This window comes from Drosophila obscura, unplaced genomic scaffold, assembly GCF_018151105.1.
Source record: "Drosophila obscura isolate BZ-5 IFL unplaced genomic scaffold, ASM1815110v1 contig_73, whole genome shotgun sequence".
Classification (NCBI taxonomy): Eukaryota; Metazoa; Arthropoda; class Insecta; order Diptera; family Drosophilidae; genus Drosophila; species Drosophila obscura.
Window position 1 is genome coordinate 376,660 of NW_024542865.1, and position 27,348 is coordinate 404,007.

General features: G+C 40.1%; 1 protein-coding gene across 1 annotated transcript; it reads right to left on the reverse strand.

The window, feature by feature from the left end:
* Window positions 1-12,495: 12,495 nt before the first annotated feature.
* LOC111064963 (myc protein) lies at window positions 12,496-25,387 on the reverse strand. Its single transcript, XM_022352877.2, has 3 exons — window positions 24,520-25,387; window positions 22,636-23,820; window positions 12,496-16,484 (listed from the first exon to the last, which is right to left on the reverse strand). Exons 2-3 carry the CDS (start codon window positions 23,804-23,806, stop codon window positions 15,502-15,504), a joined length of 2,154 nt encoding a protein of 717 aa, XP_022208569.1. The 5' UTR covers window positions 23,807-23,820; window positions 24,520-25,387; the 3' UTR covers window positions 12,496-15,501.
* Between the last annotated feature and the right edge of the window lie 1,961 nt (window positions 25,388-27,348).

Sequence of the window (27,348 nt, forward strand, 5' to 3'; positions counted from 1 at the left end):
GCTGATTTTGCGACCTATTTATGAATCGGTGGTGCTGCTACGAAAGAAAGACGCTTTCAATAATCGTTTCTTATTGCCACAGGACGAGGCAGAAGGCAGGAGGCAACACTCAACTGTTTGAAAGAAGAACCCATTTAAAAATTTCTATAATTGTTTTATAAAAGTTTTGGGCAACCAGAAAAAAAACAGAAATATTACTAGAAAAATATCTGAAAACATTTAAAATATATTCTAAAATTCTAGAAAATATAAAAAAATACCAGATAATATTAGAAAACTCTTAGGGCTCCTCCTGCCTTCCCCAAGGACAGCAAATATGTACGTATGTACATATGTATTAGTTTTAATTTTATACAAAATCTATACACTTTATCAAATATAAATACCTCAAGAGTATACCCATATTCGGATTGTGCTAGCTCTTCTTTCCCATTCGTTTGTTTATATTTTATTGTGGCTCAGTGTGTTTCTTAGGTTTATTGTCTTTAAAGTTACATGGCTTTGTCAGTTTTACTACAATTATTGATTTATATGATTGTGTGTATTGGGCACATCAATCGGGGTATCGGTATTTACTCGCTTGGTACATATATCCATGTCGGGTCAGCAGTCAGCAGTTCCTGCAGTCTTTGTATTGGACTGCGACATTTTGTCACTGTCATGCGGCGTAATTGTTGTCATCCCCGTGCAAGTCTCTCTAAGCGTACAAGTGATTCATATACAATCACATATGTAAGTATTTTTCGGCCTAAGTAGCTGCCGCTGCCCCTGCCAACTCGCCAATTCTTTCCACTATTTCCCGACAGCCACTCAATTGGCTGAGGTGCCTTTGCCGCTTTGTGTTCTTGGTTATCAGTACTGACCATGATTTCATGGTAAGCTACGGGTACACGATACGAAACGACTCTTCCCCCCCAGCACCCAGCCCCCAACCACCACCACCATCCCCCACTCATGCTTGCCAATGGTGGAGCGTGCGCAACATGCGACCATGAAAAAGAAATTAAATATACATATACATACATACTAACATATGTATTAAAAAATCTAGAAAGAACCAGACAAAAAACTAAAGAATAAACTATCTCAATTTCATTTCTTTATGTATATGCGAGTATATGTACATATTTATGTACCGTACGCAAGAAATCGCCCAGGCATACAGGAAAGTTAATAAAAAAATGCCGATTTCTTGGCACTCATCAGATTTCGACGATCAGCGCCAGTTACAGTGGTCAACGGCTATAAGTGAAGCAAACAGCAAGAAGAAAAATTACAATAACTGGGATGGGGAATACTTTCTTAGTCCGAAAATCTCCTATCTGCTATCTGTAGTGCAGTGTACTCTATTATACCATAGGTAATGCTTTTTAAAGTGATCGTTGATCACTGATTATGACACTTGAAATTCGTCACGGCAATCTGCAATCAGAAAAATGATCAGGAATCAATCAACAAGTTATATCACATCATGGACACCCGTAGGGTGTCCCCACTGTCCGCTGTATAAGTAACGCTATCACTGACCTTGCCGAAACTTTTTCCGTCTTGCTCTTTTCTGGTTGTATTTTTATGCGTAAAGCCAGCCCCGAAATCAAATTAGAAAAGCAAATACTAAATTTCCAAATTATGCAAAACGAGCAAGCCAGCGGTGAGGGAAGCGTGCTGATGGTAAAAGTGGTGAGTGGGGTGGTTGGGGGGAGTACTACGGGTACTAGGTATGTATATATGTATATGTGACTCCACGAAATGTAGAGAGGCGGCAGGCAGAGGAGTGTTGCCAAGCCAAAAACCAAAACTTTGGTCGCTGCTTATCAAATGCGGAAGCTTTTGCCGCAACAAGCTAGAAACGTATGGGTGGAGTGGGGGGTATTTGGTATTTTTTTTTACTATTGCTGTTGCTACTTTGGCGTCCCTTTCCCCCATTTCGTTTCGTTTATTTTGCTCGTATGCAAATGTAACTTTTATTTCTGTTACGTTTCGTCGGATACCCTTGCCCGCGTGGAGAAACTTATTCAGGGCGCACCACAGTAAAACAGAAATAAAACAATACAAATAAAATACAAAAGAAAAAGAAACAGGGGACACACAAAAAAGAAGACAATAAAACCAAAACTAGAACAAAGAAGCTTCACCTTTGTGTGGTACGATCCACCTCGGAATTCGATTGAATTCGATTTGATTTGAAAGGTTCTTTCTGAACCCGATAATCTGATTTCTTGGGAATCGGACTTGAGTGAATGTCGAATTGAATAATCATATTAAGCCAGGATGGGAGCCGAATGGGGGGGCCGATTATGATTTTTATTGTGAATGCAAAATTGGAACTATTTTTGGAATGGATACTAAACAGCATATGAATGCTTATGATTATGGTATTGGGATACCAAGAGCGAATCAAAATACCCTCATACTCACCCACCTAACAATGATTGGATTAGTGTTGTCAGCCGCAAACGAAATCATCCCATGGTTCAGGTTGTTACAGGCCCAGGTACGAATGGTTTCTGGCGTATTCATGTACATATGTATGTACACATATGTTTGTATATACTTCAGCCTCATCCAGTATACCTTTTCCACAAAACTCCTCAAACACACAGCAAACAGAAAACATAACAACAGATACAAAAAAATCTGCGTTCAAGGGCATACAAACTTCAACTAGCCATAAATCCCAGGCAACCTATTCCGCTCGACGTGACGCGATATTTTCGTACTGCGTATCTCAAAGATTTCGTTTTGCTTTAATTTCTGTTGTTGCCAAGCGCAACTCGGACCGGATCGGACCGGACCGAGAGTCGTGTAATGGCAGCAGCAGCGGCACCAAGCCAGCGGAGAAGCCGAGCAGAGCAGCAACAATGATCAGAAATCACCAAACACCGATCATAGAGCTCCAATCTCCGATCACAGATCTCAGATCTCATAGCCCCTTATACCCAAACACCCTCGCACGGAGACAATTAACAATAGCGGATCAGGTAGCCCAAGTTTTGGACTGTGATCTCTCAGAGCTCTCCGTCTCTGTCTACGTCTCGGTATTGGTAATAGGATACGACGTTGCATTGCGCCCGACTCTATTCCATGTTCACTGACCTGGTTAGCTCATGGACGGTTCTCGTACTCAGTTACTTTCGGCTACCGAACCGGAAGTCGGCCGCTTTCTTCCCATTCTCCCAACTAACTATCCCAGGATATTGATACTGCGATCGATGTCGATTAGTCCGTTTTAGATTTCATTCAGTTGAATTCAAAGTGGTACAGACTTTGCTGTGAATTAGCTCGATCTGTGTTGTGGTTGATAATCACTCAGAATCCAATTAAGTAGAAAGAAGGAACTAAAAACTGGAAACATAGTATAAATGGAACCATGGTGCTGGAGTATCGCATTTTAATACATAATTCATATTCATTAGATTTATGTTCGAACTTGCATTTGAAGGGTATTGGGTATACAACTGATCAGCAGGAAACATCTCCATAAATTAGATATACATATTCCCGATCAGCATGAAATTCTCTACCTATTCTGTTTAATATTAAACTATTGTTGGGAAGAATTTCAGGATGGAAATTTCGTACATTAACAAATATGCACAACAGCCGCTGAATCAATTAAATTAATCTGGGGAATGCTCAGGCCTAGCGTATGTTGCCCAAATATTTTTCATATGTTTTGCAGCCCTTCCCTTATAGCGTTTATGGCTGTCAATCAATTTTGCTCGTAAATTTCGTTGCTTGGTGTATTTTACGGTTTTCTCTGTGTTTCGGCTTGATTGATTGGCCATTTACAACCCCTGTAGTTCATCCGACTGTCGCAGCAGATTTAGCGTCCCGGCGCAGGACGGCGTCCAATGAGGATAATGATTATACATAACACACAAATTGTGTCTTGTGGCAAACCCAATATACGAAGTTCAAAGACATATTTGTTTGCCATTTACATGACACTGAGAATTCGAATTCGAGTTCGGTCACGGACAGTAGAGCTGCTTGTTCTTGTGTCCTCTTGTGCCTCTCCCTTTGTCTATGGCTTTGCTACTGGGCTACTGGGCGAGCGTCGAGGATGTGTATCTCTCGGATAGCCAGCTGGGCAATTACGCACACATATGGTCAGGTTCTGGACTGCACCTTGCTGGCTGGCTAATCCGTTCGGGAAATTACATATGCATGTGGCAATGCTAATGGAATTGTCTATACCATATCCGCTCATGTATCTGATCCGTGTATCTGTATCTGTGTTTTGATGTGTATAAAACATACGCACTGTGTGAGTTTTCCTTTAGTTTCTCTTTTTTTCGCAATTCTGCTAAATATATCGTTCTTGTTCTATTTTAGTGTGTATCCAACACGGTTTCTATTTATTTTGTATACGTATCTTTGAATGTTTGCATATACGATTTGGGCGCGTATTCCCTATGGTCGTATCTATCCTATATCTATTTAATTTCGCATTTCTAATTTTTTCCTCTTGGCTTTAACTCTATTTTTGTATCGCTTAAACCGATATAAATGGGCGCGCCAAAAAACTGCCCAAAGAAACAACGCATTTTATACTACTAGGCTACTCGTACGATTTAAACGTATCAAGAGGAGGGTCGACCATGACATATCCTGTAAAAGTGATACTTACAGTGGGTACCTACATATGTGCCTGTTCATTGGGTTTCTCTATCATAATTGGCTTAAAAAAAACTATTTCTGACTTTAACTGATTTTACTTTTATCAACAACCCATATGCCCTTCTACCTGAGGCGTTTCCGGACCATGATTGAACCTAGAAGAAGAATTCGTTTATTTATTATTCGCGCTAGCCATCAAAATATTTAAAAACGGTGTGCAAAAGAAGAAACGTTGAAGCACAAAAGGAGGAACATGGAAAATGAGAGAGATCGGTGGAGGTGGCGGCACGAAGGAGCGGTTCTTATGGCAAGGAATTGGCGATTTGATGGAACGTGCAGAAAATAGGTCAAATCTATTTCGGGGAGACCAACAGCGAACAAAAGCGATTTAAATAATGAAAATATGCAACGGTTTCTTTCTCCTCTTTCCCTCTTCATTATTCCGTTTCTCAAAGAACAGCCAACACCTTTGCTTTAGTTTTGACGATGATTTTTTATACCCATGTACATACATTTCTACATATGTATGTATGTATGCTGTGGAAAATTTTTCTGGCGTGCCGATCTCTGGGGTAGATGTCCGAGTGGGCCGAACAGACCAGACACCCGTGTTGCTAGGCGATTAAGCTAATGTTGCTGCTGATTTTGCTTCAGTTGGAACCTTTGGGGGGTCCAAAATACAATACTATAGAAGGGTTTCCATGGAATTTAAATACAGACAAAGTAGGAACAGGTAATTCGAAAATTCGTATTCTTATTTATGATTTTTCCTTCCCATGGAAATAGGAGAATAGAAATGGAAGGAATACTTTATCGATTACATATGTACATATGTCCTTATGTTCTTGGACTAACTCTTTTATATTATTCAGTATCTAAGTGCATGTAAGTATGTATACTATATACTTAAAAATACAAAATTTGTTTATCTTTTTCGTTCAGTGCATTAATTTGGTGTCGATACCCGTACTTTGGCTATGCTCTCAGCTGGCAACTCATTCTGATTAATGGTCATGGGAGTTGAGGTACGCCCTTCCGCGAAGGCCTCCCTCTCCGTCCCTTTCCCAATTCCTGCACGTGAGTTTGACAAAGTTTTGTTTGCTTTGCAGAAGCTCATCGCACACACAGGCCCACACAAGTATTGCAGTCAGTTACGTCGGGCGAAGTGCGCAATAAAAGTATGTATACTGAAGTCCGTATAAGCAGAAAACTACAGTTTTAAAGCAAGTAAGGAATTTATAATTAAATGTAACTAAATCCATATTTGAACAGAAAACTGATCAGATTATGAAGATTTATATGTACGAGGATGTACATATGTATGATGCTCATTTACAATAATTTGTATTTTCTTTTGTTTATGCAATGCAAACTGCAGCACAAATTTCGAATCAATCGAAAAAGGAAACTCCTTTACTAAGCAGTTTGCTTTGAGACACTTGCCTTTTGAGTTGCTTCCAGGAATGCCGAACAGAGACGAGTTTGCTTTACCACTTTGATGGATTTTGGCAGGATAGTTTGCCTTTATCCCCGTTGACTTTTATTAATGCCTCGTACGAAAAACCAAAGAGCAGTTCGGAGGGAGCAACTTACAGGTAGTCCGACCTGAGTCGGACAGGAAATGCTTTCAAGGCAAATTGCACTTGTCATGCTGTCTGTCGATTGTTGCTAACAAATCTCTTTTCGGTCTCAGCTAACCCAACCTGGCTTGGTGACAACAGATCAGAGCTCTCGCCCAAATTTAAACAGAAAACAGAGTGGGACAAAGAGCAGTGCTGTGGACAGGAGTCGTGACAAATCCAAATCGAAACCAAAGACGAAGCCTGAGAAGTGCCCGCTTGAATTAACAATGGAAATTGTGGACATCGTGGGCTTATCAATGCAATAATGAATATGAAGTTGTGCATAGAGATGTTTTTACTGATGTGTGTCAGAAATAATTACATGTACATACATATACATATGTACATGTATGTACCACAGTCCCCAGTTTCCAACCCCCAAAACTAGCCCAGGGATAGCCAATAAGAAAGATGGCGCAAAATACGACAACAGTTGCAATGGCATGATTCATCTTTGGCATGAAAAACACCTGCAACACCAACCAGGTAAACCAACATCATCATCATCATCATCTTTGGCATGCCTTCAAAGAGTTTTTACGATCGTCGCAGTGGCACAAAAATAGTTTTTATAGCATATGCTTATGCAGGATGCCCCATCTTTTATGGCACTTTCACTTTAACCTTCGGCTTCACACGGATAGAAGGGGCGGCGCCATCGAGCCACTTCCAAGAAGACCCGAGATAATACCCATCCCAAACTATCGGCCGTAACGATCTTCACCATAGCTAGATTTCTACCTAGAACGCAAACGAAATACTAAAATGGGAACTCCCAATATTAACTAAGGCTGGAGTTTGGCTAGCTTAAATTTCAGAACAGAACATTTAACAGAACTGCAAAGCTAAGAATAGTTCTGGAAACAGTTCCAGTTTAACATTTATGTATGTACATGTGTGTAGCTTCAAGGTCTCTACGGACGATCTTTCACAAAGCCTTGGGCTTGGGCGATCAGTTCGAGTACTCGGTACAGATCTTTTGATTGGCCCCAATGTCATCATTAAAATAAAGGTGGAAGCAGCCCAGACAACAATTGTGTCGCAACCAAGCATTTATCCATCCATTCACAGGCCCCGGCTGGCTGGCCCCCCCTCAACCATCATTAAGCACAATTGAGGCAGCATCAGCACGCACAACTCTGCCTCGTGCCCTAATAGTCGGGCCCCTAATCAGTATCCCCCTTACGTGTGCCGTGTTTCATGTCCCAGAGCCCAGGTCCGAGGTCTCCGGTCTCTGCGAATTGTGCGGCCCGTGCCTAGCCAACACCTTGCACTGCCTCGTCCTGTCGGCCAGAATAAACTCTCCTTTGAAATATATGAGTACTTCAGCTTTGCTGTTCAGCTTGTGTAGTGATTGAAATCTTTGGTTTGGAGTTGGTCGTCGGGAAACTTTACGTTAAGTGAAGATCTCAGAAATTTCTCGTGAATGAGGAACAGTTTAGTTTTCTCATTTATTTTCATTTACGCCTTAAAAATATGAGAATGCCGATCAAACTGTTCTTACTTAGTCTTTAGCCCACGTTTTTTTCAATCTTACAGTCCATATACCCCAAATTATGTTAGTGTATGAATGGTAAAGCGCCCTCATTTCATTTCATCACTGTTGACTCCATCGATTGAGAACTTGCACCTGTTGCCACCGCTTCCCCTTCCCAGTCAACCTGCCCCCTGCCCATCCCCATTAGCGTACTTTCCGCAAGCTGCAAGGCACTAAATCTATACATAATTAAAAAAGAAAGAGCAAAAAAAGTTATAAAAGAATATCGAGGTGAATACTTTAAGAAGGGGGTTTGGCTCTCTCATCTGTACAGACCAGTTTTGTGACATTTATACCCCAGAATATTCAAAAAAAAAAATGTCTGAATACTTGCAGCTGGCCCCTGGCCAGCTTCGACCGCATCTGCCTGGAAAAGAATCTGCAAGTGAATCAGAGAGACTGAATATAGCGAAAGAGGATATGAACCGAAAGACGATCGTTCCTTCCATTAAGAGACACGAGCCGATCGATAAACGAAGTCAAGGGGCCAGATGTGGAGGCTAGAGTCCTCAACCGTTTGGAACTCCATTAGCAAAGCGTTCTCAATATGGAAGCACTTATTTCTTAAGACACTGCTTCTGTTGCCTTTTCATTCAGGGTTTTGACCACAAAGTTTAGAGGTGATTCTGGGTAAACAGAGGTAGTTTTCCATCCTGAAGCCAGCTAAAAAGTTTGACGCTGTGGAGGCTGATCTTATCCGCCCCACATATGTACATACATATATGTATACATATGTATGTATGTACCTGCATAGTTCGTATATTAATACTCTTACAACGCACTTATGACTTTTTTGTGTGGCTTATCGTTTCGTTTATTAATTTCATTTCGTCTGCCACTTTGCCTACTCTTTTTACACAAGTTTTATTTTTCTTTAAGCTCTCCTTTCACGTTGTCTTTATCCTGAACTAAGTTTCAGTTCTTCTTTACGTATTCGCCTTGGCTTTATTTCCATAAAGTTTTCATGTTTTATGCACATAATATGCATTACATATGTTTGCACATGTATATTTTATTTGTTGTGATTTTTGTGATTTTTCTTTATATATATAATTGTTTGTGAATATTGTTTACATAGTGTGTGTACTATAGTATTAGTATTACATAATTTATTTCAAATATTTCGTTATTTTAATATAACATTATTATTGATCTTGGTTGCGATTCTATACTACATACATATTTATGTACTAATGTTCATATATGCATTAATATATATTTAAAAAAAAGACTTAGTAAATATTTTCGAAAAAATACAAAACTTTACAAAAGTCTATTCCTTACTACTTCACACACTATTCTTCCTTTGCTCATCGTTTTTCAGTTTAGTTGAACTATTGAAGCCTGTTGAATATTTCTGTTTTTCATTATGTGGTTTAAAGCTGTCTGTTAAGCATTTACTGTTGTCCGATATTTGCAATTTTTTACTTTTTTGTATTTAGTATCTTTATCATAATTTTTGGGTTTTCTTAATTATTTAATCTGTATTTATCCCAATATTTTTTGTGCCTTTATTTTACAGTTTTGGTTCTATGACTATTTTGTACTTTTGATTCTGCTAACTTAGTTCTTTGTGTATCTTTGTGCGAATGCGAGTGTTCGTGTGGGTTGGAATGACCTTGGCGTCTAGCAAATTTCCAGATTTGCCCAGTGACCAGTTCTTGCCAACTCAAATCAAATTTAAGCAATAAATTAACAAAAATATACGCTAAACAGTGACTGAAATAACTTTACATACACGTGCCTCACATGTTCAAAAAACGTTAAGAAAAGAAATCGATGGGGAGGGGTGGTGAGCCGGCGACGGCGAGAGGGTGCTTTTGGCAGAAGCGTTTAATTTACGAATTTCGCAACAAAAGGAACACCAAATTACTGCAAAAACTTACTCAAACCAGCTGAAAAATGAGACCCCAAAAAGTTAATTGCGTCCACAAGAGTCGACGAGAAGTTTAACGGTTTGGTCATGGGTGAAATTGTGATTTAATGCATGTGTGAACTGTGACATTTGATGAAGTGATCGAGTCATAGATAAGTTGGAACTTTGACCGTCAGGAAGAATGCACGGTGTAAATTACGAATTAAAATTGGGTTTAGTGCGATCCATAGCTGTGAATCAAAGTAACTATCTTCGCCTGGGGAAGGATTAACATTATCAAGTTTTACGTATGGCAACAATCCTTGAGAGACGTTGGGTGAGCACTAGCATTACACGGAACATAATATTTATTATTTATGTTCAAAGTCGTAACCCAGAAGTATAGTTTTCCTAGCCTATCACTAGGTTGCCAGCTCCCTACCCGATATTTAATGAGTGAGTTATTTGTCATAGTTGTTTATTCTCTAATCGAATTAATAGTCCTAGTTATATGTAGTGACAGTTAATCTAATCCCCACCACTCTTCCCTGTGCATCCAAAGACAAGCCCAATCCCCTGAGTGGAGCGGTTAAACATGCCCCCAAAAAGCCAAAAAGCCGTTGAAGGCTTAGGTTAGTAAAAATCTGCAATAAGAATAGTAATAAAAACAAACAAAACAAATAAAAGTAAAAAAAGAGTGAAAACAAAGATAAACAAAAGTAGACGCAGTCGCAGTCACCGGCGCACACAGCAGCGCAGTCTGGCATGACCTTCACCCAATAAAGCGACCGACCGCGGTCAGAGTGTACAAAACAAATGTTGCTGGTTTTATTTTTTTTTTTCTTTTTGCAGTTAAACAATTGTGCACGCCAATTTTGCTGTCTCTGTACCTGTCCGCCTGTCCGTGATTATGTCTGCTCATTCGACTGCGTATGTGGGTGTGTGAGTGTGTGTGTGTGCATATGTTCATGTATGCGTTTGCCGGCTTCTTATCTGTGTGCATATGTGCATGTATGCGTTTGCCGGCTTCTTATCTGTGTACCCTTTGCTATGGAAGGGCATGCCCGCTCTGATACCAGTAATGTCATAGATGGGAAAAGTCAGTCGATTAAAATATAAAATTATTTTATAAAACAAATCACAAATATTCTGTGTTGTGTGGACATTTATAAAGCAGAGCATTACCCCCATCGGTCAACTCGCCTCCAGACTTTCCTTTCATCTTTTTTCTTTTTGCTACACCATTTTTTTTGTTGATAAAATCAACGAAACGAAGGAAAAAAAATGTTATTTTATTATAATAGTGTTGTTGGATCGTCTCTACCGACCGGCTTTTCTGCTACTGCTTCTTCTATGAAAATACATACATATGTACAATATACATATGCATGTGTATGAATGTATTCATATCGTTGTCACGTTTGTGTTCGCATTCGCGATAGCAGATTTTATTCAATTTTTCGCTGGTAAGCAACAACAATTTTATTGAATTAACTTAATTGGTGTGGCAGTGGGCGTGGCCAACACCCCACTGAATTAAAATAGTGATGCCCCGCTTGATTAGAAACGGCGACAAAACCAATTTCGAGCATTCCAACCACCCCCACCATTGACCATATGATTCCACCACAAAATGAATCATTGTGAATGAATCACTTGAATCAAATTTCCCTCTCTTTGTGGCCATAATGGCTGTTCTGAGGGGAAAAAGGTTTTTTTATGAATGATAAATAACTCTACCATGTGCTCGTATTATACATATTATCAAAATACATTCCATACATATCATGAAGATAAAGGTCTGGTCTGAAAGGCTTGAAAATAAAAATTCTGTTGGTAAACGGAAATCAAATGAAAAACAAATTAAAAATTTAAGTTTTTTCTTGGTATGTTGAAATATTTTTATTGTATAAAGCGATAATCATAAATTTTGAAGAAAAAAAATTATTTAAACGGTTGATTTCTCTATGTATAGTTGCTTTGTGTGTATATATAAGTTTCTGTGTGTGTATATTTTGTGTTTATGTATAGATCGTATATGTAAGAGGTACATAAAATGTAATTTATTGTTATTACTTTTCTCATTTTCTTCGCATTCAATGGGTTTTTTCATTAATAGGTAACTACATAACGAGTTAAAAATATTAGATAATATATTTATACATAGTTTTAGCGAATTCTGTTTGCAGTAGTATATTTAATAAGCTATAACCAAAGTGAACAAAAATCTTGGGTCAATTTCAGCCAAATAATTTTTTGCAAATAATTTTTTTTAAATGCAAAACAAAATTAACGTTAAATTTTATATATGTTCAATATTTTATTCATTCTCGTCTGTAGATTGGTTTCTCCCCCTATTGAAACATTTTCTTTCAGTTTTTTAACATATTTCATGTTTTTTTTTTTTTGCTTTGTTTCAAAGTATTTTTCCCTTTTTTTTACACAAGTTTTTACATATGTTTACTTTTTTTTACGCTTTGTTTAATAATAAGTGTTTAACAACTAAATCAAATAGTAGTTTGTGTTTGTATACATATAAAAAAAATTCCATAATAAAAAAAAATATATATATATTTATAACTAAACATAAAAAATGTTTCAATTTTTAAAGTATTGTATAATCAAAAAAAAGTTGTATCTTTTTTGTTTTATTTGCGAGGATTTTGGTTTTGGTCATAGTTTTTCATGTTTTATTTTTTGTATCTTTCGTTTAATTCGAAATTAAAGAATTAAATGTTTAGAAATGCTTCACTTTTGTCTGTTGTTTTATTTTTAGTGGTTGGTTTCTTTTAACAAACAATAAATTAATTGCAACAAACAAAGAAAGTGTTTTATTCTTGTCATTACATTTTCTTATATTTGTTTATTGTTTGATAAATTTGTACGGTTTTTCTTTTTGTTTATCTCCGTATCGCCCAAATCATGGAAATGGACAGAAAAACAGGGTTGTTTTAAACTATTTCTGCTTGTATGTACTATAGGAAATTAGGTGCATTCGTGTGTATTTTTGTGTGTGGTATACATATATTATATATATGTATATATATACATATGTGTATAGGTGTATTTTTGTTGGTTTATTGAAGTTGGTTTTTCTTTGTTTCGTTTTTCGCGTTGTACAATTTCGCTTAAGTCTATTGCTTTGTGTTTTCTCTCCGGCTCTTACAAAAATATTTCTCTCTGTTTCTACTTTGCATATTTTCAGTTTCATGTTTCAGTGGGTGTGGGGTGTGTATGTGTGTGTCTGTGTGTGTGTGTAACTATTATTTAACGAGATTTCTATATACAGTGTGTACATATTTCTGAAAACATTGCTTAGAAAAAATTTACCAAGTTCAATCGTTTGTTTCTCTATCTTCTAGAGGCAATATACCATTGGTATGGTATAGTTTATGCATTAACAGTTTTTTTTTTTTTTTTTTGTAGTTTAGTTTAATTATATACTGTAAAATAGCGTTAAATCTTGAAGTAATATTTAGAAATTTAAAAAAACTTTGCGGCGGCGTAAAAAAATCGAAGAATATATGTAACGATGTCATCATATAAATCAGAATGCTTAAACAAAAAAAAGTATCTTTAGGAAATATATCAATCTTTCAGGCATGGTAATATGTATGGTAGAAGGTTAACGCCTAAATTTCGGTGAAGCTTCACTTTAAATTAAAAAATGTTTGCTTGCCTTCGTCGCGTTTCGTATATACTCCATCCCTCTTTCTTTCGCTCTCACTGTTTCTCACGCCCTAGCCTATATGGTGTATATAGTTCTGGTCATCATTTATAACTATTTTGTTTTGTGTCTAAACCTAAATAACAGTTTACATTTCCTTTGAATTGTGGTTTATAGTGTCGCTTTCGTTTTTACTTCATTTACTTTTCGCATCGTTTAGTTGTATATATATATAGATATTTGTATATAGTGGTTATATAGTTGATTTTAATATATATGTATAAATATATATATATTTATATATATATATAGTTGTATATATGCGTGTAAACAATTGGTTTAATCGGTAATCATATATAACATATTACCCGGCTATAACTTATTAGCAAAAATCGACAGTTAAACAGCTCACAAAAGTTTGAGTTCTCTTGGGTTAGGTCTAGGTTTGGGTGTTATCTGGGGGGCTATCTCCCCAACTACAAACTTTGCAGCCAACTTCTCTTCCTTTCTCCCCCCATTCTTTTTCTAGGGTGGTAGCACTATTATATAGTTTTCTTAATTCTCCATTCTATTTTATTTTCGTTAAGTTTCGTGCATTTCATATGCATAGTTATCCGGTTAAAAAAGAATATCCTACACATAGCAAACAAAAAAAAGAAGAAAAAAAAACAGCAAAAAGTGTCAAAATGCTGTGTATGTATGTACAAGTTTATACATGTATACACAATTGTAAAAGTTTTCCAGTTGTATAAATATATATATATATATATATCATATGCAAATCTTCATAGCAAATTAAATGTATTTTCTTTCTATAGGCAGTAGCGTTCAAGTATTTCTTGGGTGAGTGTATAAAAAGCGTTTCCTCCGGTCTGGGAAAGTGTTTCTAAGCAAAAGCATTCAAGTGTCCCATACGGGTAGTTGTGCTTTTGGGTCTGATCTTCTCAAGGGATGCGTCTTCTTTATAAATATAAATGTAGATATATGCGTTTGTGTAGAGGGATGGGATGGATCCGTATACCAATTAAAGCGCATATAAAAAGATATATCCAATATATATACAATATATATACTATCTACATGTATATAAATATATATATTCTGGTTTAGTTGTAACTCTATCAACTATCGAACAAGATGTGAATCAAGTTTCCCCTTGCATGTGTCTGTATATAGAGCGACGATATGGGATAGGATTCTTCAGAAATAAATCGTTCGATCCCGTTGCGCTGGCTTTATCTAAAAGTCGGGAACCTTTCTGAGGGAAGCCTTATCAACCAAAAGTTATACTTTCAGCTTTATCCCATACCCTGCCGCTCGCTCTTCCTATTCCATGGACAGATCTGCATTTGTCCCCTCCTCCTCATTTCTTCACGCACTCTCTTGGTCTCCTCCTTCTCTTTTTCTTTGTGGCTCTTTCGTTGTAACTTTTGTCTGTTTTCCGTTCTCCCGTTTTATTTCCCTTTCGTTTTCGTTTCCTTTTCTTCCTTTCCTTTCTTTTCTTGTTGTTTCATTTCGTTAGGTTTTCATTGATTGGTTCAATGTCCTGGTTCTCTTCTCGGTTCGGTTCCAGTTCCGTTTCTGTTTACTTCATGTTAAGTTAAGTAACTAATTCAAAAAAAAAAAAGCGTAATAATGTAGCCTAGAGTACAGAATCCTAACCCTAGAACTAATCTTAACGTAGCCTATAGCTATATTTGTGTACCTATATGAAACTTCAACTTGGTTACATAAAACAGTTTTTGTTAATTTTTTTTCTTTTCCTCTTTTCCTGGGTCTCCTCCTTAACCTCACCACTTCCTTGACGCGATCTCCCCAAGAAACCAAAATCAAATCGGGTTCAGAAAATTATATATATCACATTAAAGAAATCAAATTTGATAAATCACTTCGATATCGCCCTCCCCACTCGAGCGGTAGCAGGAAATTGAGTGAAAAGCAAGACCCAAAATATATACAATGGCCTCTTATCCTATACCTTAGATCGTATCCTACCAACTGATATTGAAGTTTCAAAAAATGCTTATAGTCAAGAGCAAAAAAAAAAAAAAAAAAATAGTAATAGTAATAGTAAACCGTATCGAACGTAAATGGGCCTTACGCTAGTATATCATAGATCATATTCGTTATATCGTTTCGCCTGCTGCTCTACAAATACGCCGCCGCATCATCACCCAACCAACACTCAATATTGGATCTATTTAGGTCTCTGACCCACCCACTTACGGCTCTCATCAGTTACTGTATGGACTGTGGAGGCTGCGCGCAGGCGCGACAACAGCTCCTGGCGCTTGCGATTCTTCTCCTTGAGCCGCTGGTACTCCATGGCCAGGTCGTGCTCCTCGTGAGTCAGCTGTTCGCAGAGCTTGGCAGCCTCGCGCAGTATGTTCACCTTTGGGGCGCGCTCCTTGTCACGAATGGTGGGGATCTGCTTCTTGAGAGCTTCGAATAGGTTCTTCAGGCCAATGCGGCGCTGGCGCTCCATGTCATTGTGCTGGTTGCGCTTCTCGATGGTGTCGGCCTCGTCCACGCTAAAAGGCTGACTGCTACGAGCTATAGCGGCCACTTTAGCGGTAGAATTATGCTTGGGTATTCTGTTCATGGTGCTCATATCGCTCATCCAGTTATTGGAGGCATCAGCCTCAGTGCTGCTCACTGGCGACCCCAGCTCTGAGGAGCAGCTCGAGAATGGGGTGGACTTTTTGCTGCGACACTTTTTGCTGATGATTCTACTACTACTGCTGTTGTTATTGTTGGCCATCTTATGCATGGACATACCGCTGCTGCCGACGCTTATGTTACCGTTGGCACTGCCGTTGACCTTGAGGTAGTAGCGCTTGTGTCCCTTGGTGGCCACGCCGCATCCATAGCCAGAGCTAGAGCTGCTGCTGCTGCTACTGCTGCTGCTGGCGTTAGACGAGTCAACGGTCAGAGGCGAGTACGATTGCGAAGAGGCTTGGTAGGGTGTGCTCGAAGGCGAGGGGTAGCGCGAATTGGCCACCGACTTGACCGGACTACTGCTCGCTGGCGTACACGGCATAATGTAGTTACCGTAGCGCTGTTTCTTTTGGTTGATTCCATTCGAGATTTGGTGGGCCACCTCTTTCAGCAGGGACAGTTCACCGACGGGAAATTGCAATTGCTTCTTGTCTGGGTATGAAACTACATCGATTTCCTCATCTGCAAAATAGAGACGGAGAAATAGACTGTTAGAGAGATCTATAGAGATTATACGAATATCTACTCAGTAAACTAGTGCTGGTATGGCTGGGATTCTGAAACACCACAGAACTCGATATATTCCGCATATGTAGTCGGAATCTTATTTTTCCATTACCAAAAGCCCTGCAAATGTTTTTTTCTTTTTCAAGTTAAATGACCCCTTGGAGGGCCATACATAGGTATGGCTTAGTCAGGGGATGATGGGAACGAGACGGAGAATTGCTAAAGCGGATTAGTGTGTCAGGCAGTAGAATATCAAAATTCAGGAAGCAATAGATTTGCACGGATTTCAAGTGACGACGCCCTTCTCTCTATGCTGACGTCATAGCTATTATTTTTGTCCGCCTTCTTAAGGTTATTTGTCTCTGGTTTTGCTAGTTATTATTTTTCTTTTTGCTGCTAGCGACAAGTGCAGGGCAGATATGCGGCTGTTTCTCAGACTCTTACTCTCGCTCCTTCTCGCTCTTCCGTTTTGCTAATTTACCATTTCCGTTACTTTTTCACATTGTACATTGAACCTACGTCAAAACGATGCAGCAGCAGCAGACAAGAGATAGGTCGGAAGCCGTAAAAGCTGCAGCGGGGAACAGTGGGTGGACAAATTTTTGTAAAGTGTCAAAATGCATTTTATTTAATTTTTTTATTTTTGGCAAGCTTTAGATCTTTCTCAATTTAATCGATTTGAATTTTTCCATTTGTTTGATCAAAATTCTAAAGGGGCTTCGCAAACTGTTTTAATATTTGCCATATTTTTTTAACGTTTTTTGTTCATTAATAATAATAAAAAAAAACAACTGTGCAAACACAGTAAAAAAAAGCGTACAAAAATTTTTGACCTGGCAACAGGGGGTTGGTACGAGGGGGAGTAAAAGAGAGCATGGGATGATGACAAGTTGCTGCAAGATCAAGTGTATTCAAGGCTTAAACCGCAACGAAATCAAAACCTGTACAGAAAGAGAGCGAGAAAGAGATGGAAGAAGAGATGACCAGAGCGAGACCCAGAACGACTCAAGAAAGCAATGACAAGCTCCAAGGCCGAAGCTTTTTATACTCTTTTAGGTCCAAACAAGACTTCTTTCCTTACCTAATTTGATTCGATCTGAGCGGTTCCGTCACTTTAACACCCTTACGATGCCGCCGCACAGCGCAAAATAAGGACTTGTGCAAAATTTCAGCCAGAAAGCATAACAGAGGCCGCTTGCACCTGGCCATAACAATCATATCCTAGCTTGCAGAGGGTACAATAAGAGAGAGAATGAGAACATACGCGACATGTTTTTTTCGTCGTTTTGTCTTTTATTCTCTTTTTGCCAACGTCATCGTTCCATTCCACATTCCATTCCATGGCTAGACAAGCCACAGACCACCAAGATGGCCACCCACCCCTGCCCCCGTCATAACCGACAAATGCTGGAATGCGCTGCCTGGTCGGCCATTTTTTATTAAGAATGACCAAGACTGGAAAGGGTAGAAAGATGAAGAGCAGAGAGGGGATGGGGAAGAAGCCTCACCAGGAGAGAAGATGCTTCTGGTAGACTGGACTTGAGTTTTGGAATGCGGCACAAAAACAGCGAAACAACTTTGCATTTGGCAACAACAGCTTTAAACCCGAACCAGAGATTGAGAAGGAAGCAGTGATAATTATAATCAATAAATGGGGATGATTTGCAGTCCTACGGCTGATATCAAAATAATAATAAAATAAAATAAACAATCAACAATGCAGTCTCGCCTTCTCTATCCCCCTTGCCAGAAACTGCATTCCAAACAGGGTTGATCAAAAGGAGAGCTTTTGCCTTAGTTAACTAACGGTTTACCCTCTCTCATCGCCAGAGCACAGCTTCCCCGCCTCTGCTGTCTACCACTACCTCTCTCTTGCTTTCAGACGCTCTCAAACCAGAAAAACCAGTTTGCTGTAAGCAGCAGAAAACCAAACAAATGCTGTGTGTGTGTGTTGCTCTGCTGAGATCCGGCACAAAGCTTGGCAACTTTTGTTGCTAGGCAAGCTAAGATCAAAGAGAGAGACGACTGACAAAGAGGAAGCTGCCTTGTTGCTGCTTTTGATTACAATTGCAAATAAAATGCACACACACACTCCACCCCCTGGCCACACCACATGTTGCGCAACATTTGTGAGAAGGGGTAGCAGTGACTGGGCAGTGGCAGGGGTTTAGTGATAAGCACAGACGACGACGCCTTTTGCCCTTTACAATTAGCAAGCGAGAGAGGAAAGAGTGGAATAAAGAGACCGAACGGGCAAGCGGACAGACAGCGCAAAAGGGATGCCCGAAAAAAGGGACAAGTGCATCGTCAAAAGAGAAATAAGAACAAACGAAAACAAAAAAAGTGCAGCAGATGAGAGAAGACACTCTATGGATAGAATAGGGAGAACCCCCTTCCACAGGGTTAATCTCCCCCTATCACGGTTTCACTTCTAATCCTCCCCCAGAGAGAGCTTGGGGCGGGGGTCGACGAAGAAAAATTAAATGGCAAATGATGTAATATGTATACTATGTATGTACAAGAATTTTATTTTATTTAAAAAGCCTATACAAAAAATATACAGCAGATATGAAGATAGTTCGAGAATTTGCGGTGGCGCACAGTGGGCACATGTTACAAAAGTCACACAAAAATGTAATTACTTTCTGAAAGCGAAGGAAATTCCGAGAGGCGTCATTCAAGACGACAAGGAAGCTTGTACTGTACACAACTAAATTGGCAATTGGAATATTTGCTTGCATCACTACAACGCGTCGGTGCCATAAGTCATAAAATAAAACACACTCGAAGAGCATGAGAACGTTATGGTCCTCCCTCAATTCCCCTACCTCTTTTTTGTCTACTTTGGCGCCTTGAATTGTTTAATAACAAATGTTGTTGCTGTTGCCATTTTCCTCTACTTTCTTGTTTATTTTCCTTTAGCTTCGTCTGCGATTTTTATGACACAGTTCTCTCTCTCTCTCGCTCTATTTCTCTATCCCGCAGACTGTCTGGCAGAAAAAAGCTCTCATTGTCGCTGGGGGCCTAAATTCTTTCGATTTTAGATCATCAGCAGCAGCAAAAAACATGATTTCATTTCATTCGTTGAAATTTCTAGAAGTACATTCATACATACAAACATATGTATTACTTTGCTATTTCCTGTTCGCACTGTTTGGCATTTTCCCACGCGATTCTTCAGTGACTGTCAAACTCTTTTGACATTTACATTTAAATTTTTTAGCAACAACAACTACGACACATGCTGCAATTTGTTTTTGCAAAAAGTTCAGAAGAAGACGCCCCTCTCTGCACTAGCAACATGTGTCGGCAACATGTCGCTCTCACAGCCAGCAGATCGAAGCCGAGAAGATAAAGGAGAAAGAAGAAGGAAGGTTGATGGTGGGGAGGGAGCAGTACATAAGCAGTGATTGCGGTTTTTCACAATTGTAGTAGGACCGACCGCCAGACAGACAAGGATAGCAATAACAATCGCTTCCGCTCTGCTGCTGATCTACTCGAAGTTTTCCCACGCGCAACAACACGACTTCTCGTCTTTCGTTTCCATTTTGTGTACAGCTTTCTTCGGCTGCGCTCGAGAGGAGTCAAAGTGCAGGTCTGGACCAGTGCTTTTTGTATTGCGTTTGATCCTGTAGAATATGACTCATCAGATTGAGTGAGCCCTTATTCCTTGCCCCTCCCATTTCAACCCCTTCCCACACCAAGCTACTCACCACCCATTATGACGGATGGCGTCCTCTGCCGCATTGCGACATCCATAATGTAAGCCCAAACATAAATTATGAAAATGCGTCTGGCAACATTTTATATTTGCAACATTCTTGGACGTGGATATGCCACACATTCATACAAACTCATGTATGTATGTACATATCTCAGATAAATGGCGCGGCAGGAAATCTCTCATAAACGACCCCAAAAGGGAGGCTCGTTGGCGAGTAAGCGACGCGCTAGCGTTGCCAAAAAAAAAAACAACAACTAAGTGCGTGACAGAGGCAAGAGCACAGCAAAGTTATTTCGTTTGCTCTCGCGCTCTCTTCATGGGCTTTTTTCTGGCGACCTTGAGCATAACAATTTATGGCTACACGTGTGCGAATATAACCAACAACACAACGAAGTATTACAGAAAGCAAGAGAGAGAGAGAGAGAGAGATAAGACGCACACACAAAGGCAAAAAGACGCGCCTAGCAACAGCAAATGTTTTTTCAAATTGGCAATTTGGAATGGTGTGAGGTGGGGGTCTTGTGCGGCATCAATTTATGCGCAAACGGCAGCGAGGAGGGAAAAGCGAAAGTAAAAACCTGAAAAGAGGAGCCAACAGGGAAATGAAATGATAAAAGCTGGCCCAAACTCCCCCGCCCTACATCATTTTTATGAGCAACTTCAGGGTTTGTCTCTCCATAAAAAATTAAAGTTTTTTCGTTTATTTCGTTTTCTACGCACTTTTTTCGGCAGCGTTGACTGCGACCTTGGTTCCGTTCATTAACATTTTTTGGAACGAATCGAAACACACACACAGCCCATACGCATAGGGCAAGGTGCGAAAAAATGCCAAAAAAAAAAAAGCAAACACGCACACTTTATCTATAGATACGATTGTGCGTATGTTGAGTACGACGGGGCGGCCGGTTGTTGCCAACGGCGTTTCTACGAAACACGCCCTCCTCTGCTGCTGCTTCACCCCTTGAGGATCACCCCGCCGCCCAGCTCTTCTTTAAGTTTTTATAATAATTATGTTAGTATGATGGATGCAATTTCAATGTCCTTCTTCCACCCTTACATTATATTATGAGGAGTGCAGGAGAGGTGTCGTAAGAGTAAGTGAACAGACAGCGGCACCAGAAACTATCTTCTTCTTTTAACCATTTTTCCTGCATGTAAGCGAAATATCAATTTATGAATCATATTTCACAAAAAAAATGTATTTTGATGTAGGTATGGGCAGTTCTGCCAAAAAGTCCACTAGGCCAAAATACGTGAAAAGTCAATAAAATCGGATTTCCATATATACAAAATACATGACCACACACACATACATATGTACCAAAGCTGATGCCGATTAATGCTGCCGGTGTAGGCGTTTTCGCACACAACAAACACACACAAACAAGGATGAACACAAATAGATATTGAGAGCAGCACATGGTAACAGACAACACCCAAAAGTAAAAGGCAAAATAGATGGGAAGATAAGCAGCAGACAGAGAGCAAAACAACAAGAAAATAATAACAAGTGAAGATTTAGCAAGCGCAGCTTTTTTTCTCTCTCTCTCTTATTAATGCGTCAGCGTCTCGTCTGCAGTTAGCATCAAGCAAAGCGCAGTCATCGTGCTAGTTGTAGTTGTAGCGTAGCGTAAACGTAGAGTAGCGTGTAGTAAAATATTGGCGTAAGTGTGCGTGCGAGGGTTGCTCAATGAATTTTGCGCGCCATTCGGGAGCCATTGAACCCGGGAGCAACGCTGCTACTACTGCACGCTGGTGAGAGGCAGAGAAGAGCGCCGTCTGCCACGTGGCATGGTCGCAGACATCCTTGAAGAGCGGCCCCCAACCGAATGGGGTGTTGCGCCCCGAAAGAGAGAGCGTTCTTTTTTCTTTTTTTTTTTGGGCGTAGTACTGCGCAAGACATGGCTGGGGAGAGGGGATGATACCCCCAAAAAAAAATTAAATAAAATGAGAGAGGATGACGCCATGACTGGCGCCGCCATTGCGAGGTGGGTGAATATTATGGTTGGGGAGGTGGGGATGGAGAAAGCTGCTAAAAGCACAAGCGGAAACGAACGGTGGGGGGTAGAGCGAAAATCAATGAAAACTGCCCCAGACAGACTCTAGCTTCTTTGCCACTGCCACTGTCGCGCGTGTGGGCGTGTGTAACGTGTAACGCCTAGCGGAGTCTACTATGTTTTCTGTTGACGTAGGCGTTGGCGATCGATTTTTTACTTCCAACTTGGGCGTCATCGTTCCTTACAATCACACATCCACCCACCTACTCAACACTCAAACACACACACATTAAAAGGGTAGCGTAGCCGCACTAGTTGAATGCTAAAACCTCTACAGCTATTGGTATCGGAAGCGTATGGAAGGGAGAAGTGGAACAACACTTACCCGAATCTGATGGCGTCTCCGGGGCGTGTCTATCGTCCAGCTCGTTGCAACGCGTATAACTATGATCGCTTATGTGCCTCATGAGCATCGTGCTCTTGTGCATGTTGCGGTAGGTTTCGTCATCAGAGTCGTAGTCAGAGCTGCTATTGGGCGGCGATACCTTCACGGTTGTCGCATTGGCAGCCACCTCCAAACCTCCACAGCAGTCTGCAGTCGACAGAAACTGAATCGATTGCTGCGACTGCTGCTGAGAATCCTGGCTGAGTACGTCCATAACGTCGTTGATTTCCGGCACCGGGAATAACGGGAACAGCGTCTTGCTGGCGTTCTGCAGCTCCCGGCTGATCTGATTAATGCAGCTGACGTCGCCGTCGCTGGTCAACGAGATGTTGTTGCTACCCATAACGCAGGCTCTCAGATCAACATTGTGGCGGAACATGGGTGCCGTGCCCGGCACACTCTCATCGGGAATGCTGTGGGGGGGCGTGTCGGGGAGAAGGTATTTGGGGACAGGCTTGGTCTCTCCCACACCCGATGATACCGTTTGCGCCATCTTGCAACTCCGCGTTGGGGGTAGGACGTTGCGCTTGCGGAGTAAGCTGCCGCCGGGCGGGATTAGCTGATCGGCGGCGACGTAAGCGGCTATGCTTTCCAGTGTTAGTGGCTGAGCTGGCACCTTTTCGCTGACGCTGAGGCGAAGACGCTTCTTCACGGACGGCGGCAGGTGGTAGTGGTCCAGCGGCTCCTGTTTGATAATCACGGGGAGATCCTCCTCTGCTACGGCTCCTGGCTTGGCGCCGCTGTTCTGTTTCTGCTGCTGCTGTTGGCATTCGTAAGGATTGGCCCCGCCCGAAACAATTGACAGGGGAATGGCAATGCCATCGCTGTAGCTGGATGCGGCGCTGTTGTTGTTAGCGGCGCTGCCGCTACTGTGGCAACTGGAGGAGGCAGACCACATGCAGTCTCCGTTGCGGATCTCCGGCTTCATGTCCTCCATATCGTCAAAGTAGTCGAGGCCCTCGCGCGACTCGATCTTGGCCAGGTCGCTCTGGATGCTGGAGACCACGCCATCGAAGATATCATCGATCATGAATGGGGCATTAAATGTCAGCTCCTCGTCCATGTGCGTCAGACTGAAGCAGGTAGTATAGTCGAATAACGGGAGCGTCATCTTTGCGGATGTGGCTGCACAGATGGATGGGGTGGGGGATATGAAGAGAAATAAAGATTTCGTGTTAGCAAAATTTTCACTTTGCGGTAATATTAGGAAACATATTATTAATTGTATTATTCTTATTATACTACTATTTTTAATTATTCATTTTTTTATTATTTATTATTATTCATTCACAATACCATCCAACTGTTTCTATTTATCTGTCGTGCTATCTGCTTCTCTTTCTTCTCATCAAACAGTTGCAAAAAATCCCATAAATAAACCAAATAACTGTAAATGCAAGCGCTTCCCTTAATCTACAAAATTTTTGATACATCACACAACAACAAGAATCGCTCACTCTTTGCTTCCCTCCCAACATTCTCCTTTCCATTCTACTATGTATATGCATTTGCGAAAGCTTAGGAAAAGAAGATTCTTATCTTGTGGGATTTCTGCATGTTAGAGGGAGATGACAATCTTTCGTTAGTCCCTGTTACATTTTGAATTCCAATTGGAATTGGAAGTTCAAACTTCAGGCATTTGCATGTATGAGTGAAGTGTGAATAAAAAGTACAGCGACAATAGAAAAATACAAAACACTTGTTTGCACTCTACAGTACACCTCTTTCGTCTGTTATGCCTGCATTCTACACTGATATCGTTCCCAAATTCCCGCTTTTCTGTTCCCATTATTTTTCACTAAACACTTTTAATTTTCAACTCACCCTTTGCCTTTGTTTCGAAGTAGAATCCGTTATTTCTGGAATATCGACGTGGATATAGCCAGTTCGTCAACAATTAATTGTAATCCAATTTGTTAGAATTTCTTCTGCTTTTCTTTTTTTTTCTCTATTTTTGTAATCGTCAGGGAGAAAACACCAACAAAAAGGGACACCAAAAAAAATTTTCTTTTACGCGCGCTTTGCCGTGTAGGTGTTTCGATAATTTTTCTCGCTACAGCTTTTTGATTTTAATATTTTTTGTTAAATTGTGTTTCACTCGAAAATTCACGCTTTTCTTATGCATTTGTACTTGATTTGTTCTGGTTGTTTCTGCGGTTCTGCACTACCGTCTGGCGGCAATGTAATTCACAAAAATCACGAAATTAGTGAACTAGCGGTACTTTAGCGCCTTCTCGGACTTCTTCTATTCCGCTATTCTCCTCCTTCCTTTTCGTTCTGCTCGTGCTCGTCTGGTGCTCGGACCGCAAACGAAACACTTCCCTCTCTTTTGCCGGTTGCGGCAGCAATGAAAGAAGAAAACGAAACTGAAAGTTTTTGCGCGGTTTTCTCACGTATTGCAATATTCTCAAATACCGATTTCGGATACGATTCGATTCGGTTTGGCTTGGGACTCAATATATTTTATTAAAATATATTTGCACTATTGTAATTCTGTTTGTTTTACTCTGCATTTTCTTTTGCTATGTGTGTGTGTTTCAATTGGTGGTTTTGCGCGAGCTACGGGAAAACTTAATAATTCTATGCTTAATTTTTTCTGTGCGGGAAACAGCCAAAATCCACAAAGACGAAGAGAAGAACCAAGCACGCGTCGTACGTTCGAACTCGACGGAGGCGCGTTGAAATTTGGTTAAAGGCGGCAAACATTGCGACGTCCAGTGTGACTGCGGACATATCGATAAAATATAATGCCCAGCCCACAGAAATATACCGAAATATACCTTCCCATTTTCATAATATACCGTAAATATACCGAGCAAAAAAAACTAACTTAACCCAATAAACCCCGCTTTATTTAAACAGTTGAACACCTTGAGAGAAACCGCGGAAAATAATACTGTTTAAACATTGTCCTTTTACGTCCATCCTTTCTCTTTAATTACTAACCAATTTTACCACAATACCTTTCAACTTAAAAGCGTAAAAATTGTTAAAGTTTCATAATATTTGTGTGTAAATTGAAACGAAATACCCACTGGTCGACAATGGGTTAGCATTCTCCGTTCATGTTCGGAAATCATATCCTCCGAATTTGATATTCGATTTAATTTAAAAAGCTAGCAAGTACCCTCAGCACTTAACATATAATTTTATTCGATAGTTCAATCTATGTTCTACAAGATTGGCTAATTTGAAGGACTCTTTTTTTTATTGGATTGTTCATAAAATAAGGTTTAAGCATAACAGGTCAAAGAATAAAACAAAAGTGTGTATGGAATGAAACGTCTATCAGTTTCTGTTATGAGTATGGACATTTGTATACCCTATTTTCTCTAATTAGTGTTAAAATTATGTTTTCCAACCTGCTCTGAAATGTAATTAATAATGTATTTTGCACAGACTGACACTTCTGGACCTATTCATGCATTTGACTAGCTTCTTGCCTATACATCTCAATTAAAACTCTTTGCCTCTGTAAGACATAAGAACTGCATAATATTTTTGAGAAGATTAGCTGTAGAGCCTAGAGACTTTCTGTATTCACTGTAGCGGTTTTCTACGTTCGTCGGAGCTAGAGATGATACACTTCATCATATCCTTTACCGAAGGGTATGCAGAATGCTGCTCATACGAATTGGATGTTGCCAACGGGATACAAAAGCCGAGAGAGCAATCAATACTATTGGATACACATGTAGATAGCGTATTTCTTTGAGTGGGATTGGGACAGTTTGCTGCGCAGTTTCGCTTTTGCATTTACGAATATCGCCGTAATTCTCTCGAACGTTCTGCAATTTCATAAGAGACTGCAATACATATGTACCTCTTACTACTCTCTGTTTATTTACAGTCGGCACACGCACACACTCGCAATCAATGCAACTGTGGGTAGGACAACCACAAGAAATACACATGAGAGAATACAAGTGAGAGCGAAAGAGCGCTCTGCCGGTGTACATATACATATATACATGCCGGTACATGTACTGGGAATTCACTCATTTTGTTTTGCTTTTGGCAATTCAAGTGGGAAAGGGAAGAGAAGAGGGCAACGAGCAGAGATAGTGAGTAATGGCAAAGGCAAAAGGAAAATAAATTGTAATGTGATAAAATTAGGCAAATTCACCACATATTGTGGGTGTTTCCCTTTAACCTTTCATTGTTAAAATTTGTGCTCTTACTTCTTTACTGCCTTCTGTTGGGAAGTGTTTTGAATGCCCCTACCTCAAGTTGAATTAAATTATAGAAAGGGTAAAAATAAGCCGGTTGCCAGTCCCCGCTCCAGCAATCGCATCCATCATCAGGTGGTTTTCGCTCAAATAGGGCTTTTGCACTCCTGAACGATGGATCACACGTGTACATTCGCATTTCGCTGCGCTTTGCTTTGCTTCGATTTGATTTACAGTTCATCGTGGTATCGCTGCCGAACTACCGCTCACACCCCTCGCCCAATGCACGTTTTGGCGCGTGCATTGTGCAGGCCTTGGCCCTTCTCTCACACACACTATCGCCTAACACACCCATCCCATTCTCAAGCACTTTGTATTTTGATATAATTATATAAATTCATACATTTGTACATATGTACATATTTATGGACATGTGTATGTATGTATGTACCTTTCTAAGAAGTATCATAGTTTAAACTTTAAA

Bases quoted from the DNA above. Each gene is read 5' to 3' on its own strand.
- LOC111064963 (XM_022352877.2), bottom strand. From the start codon at position 23,806: ATGACGCTCCCGTTATTCGACTATACTACCTGCTTCAGTCTGACGCAC. The intron at 16,485-22,635 runs GTAAGTGTTGTT...TCTATTTTGCAG, and splicing joins GGAGACGCCATCAGATTCGG to ATGAGGAAATCGATGTAGTT.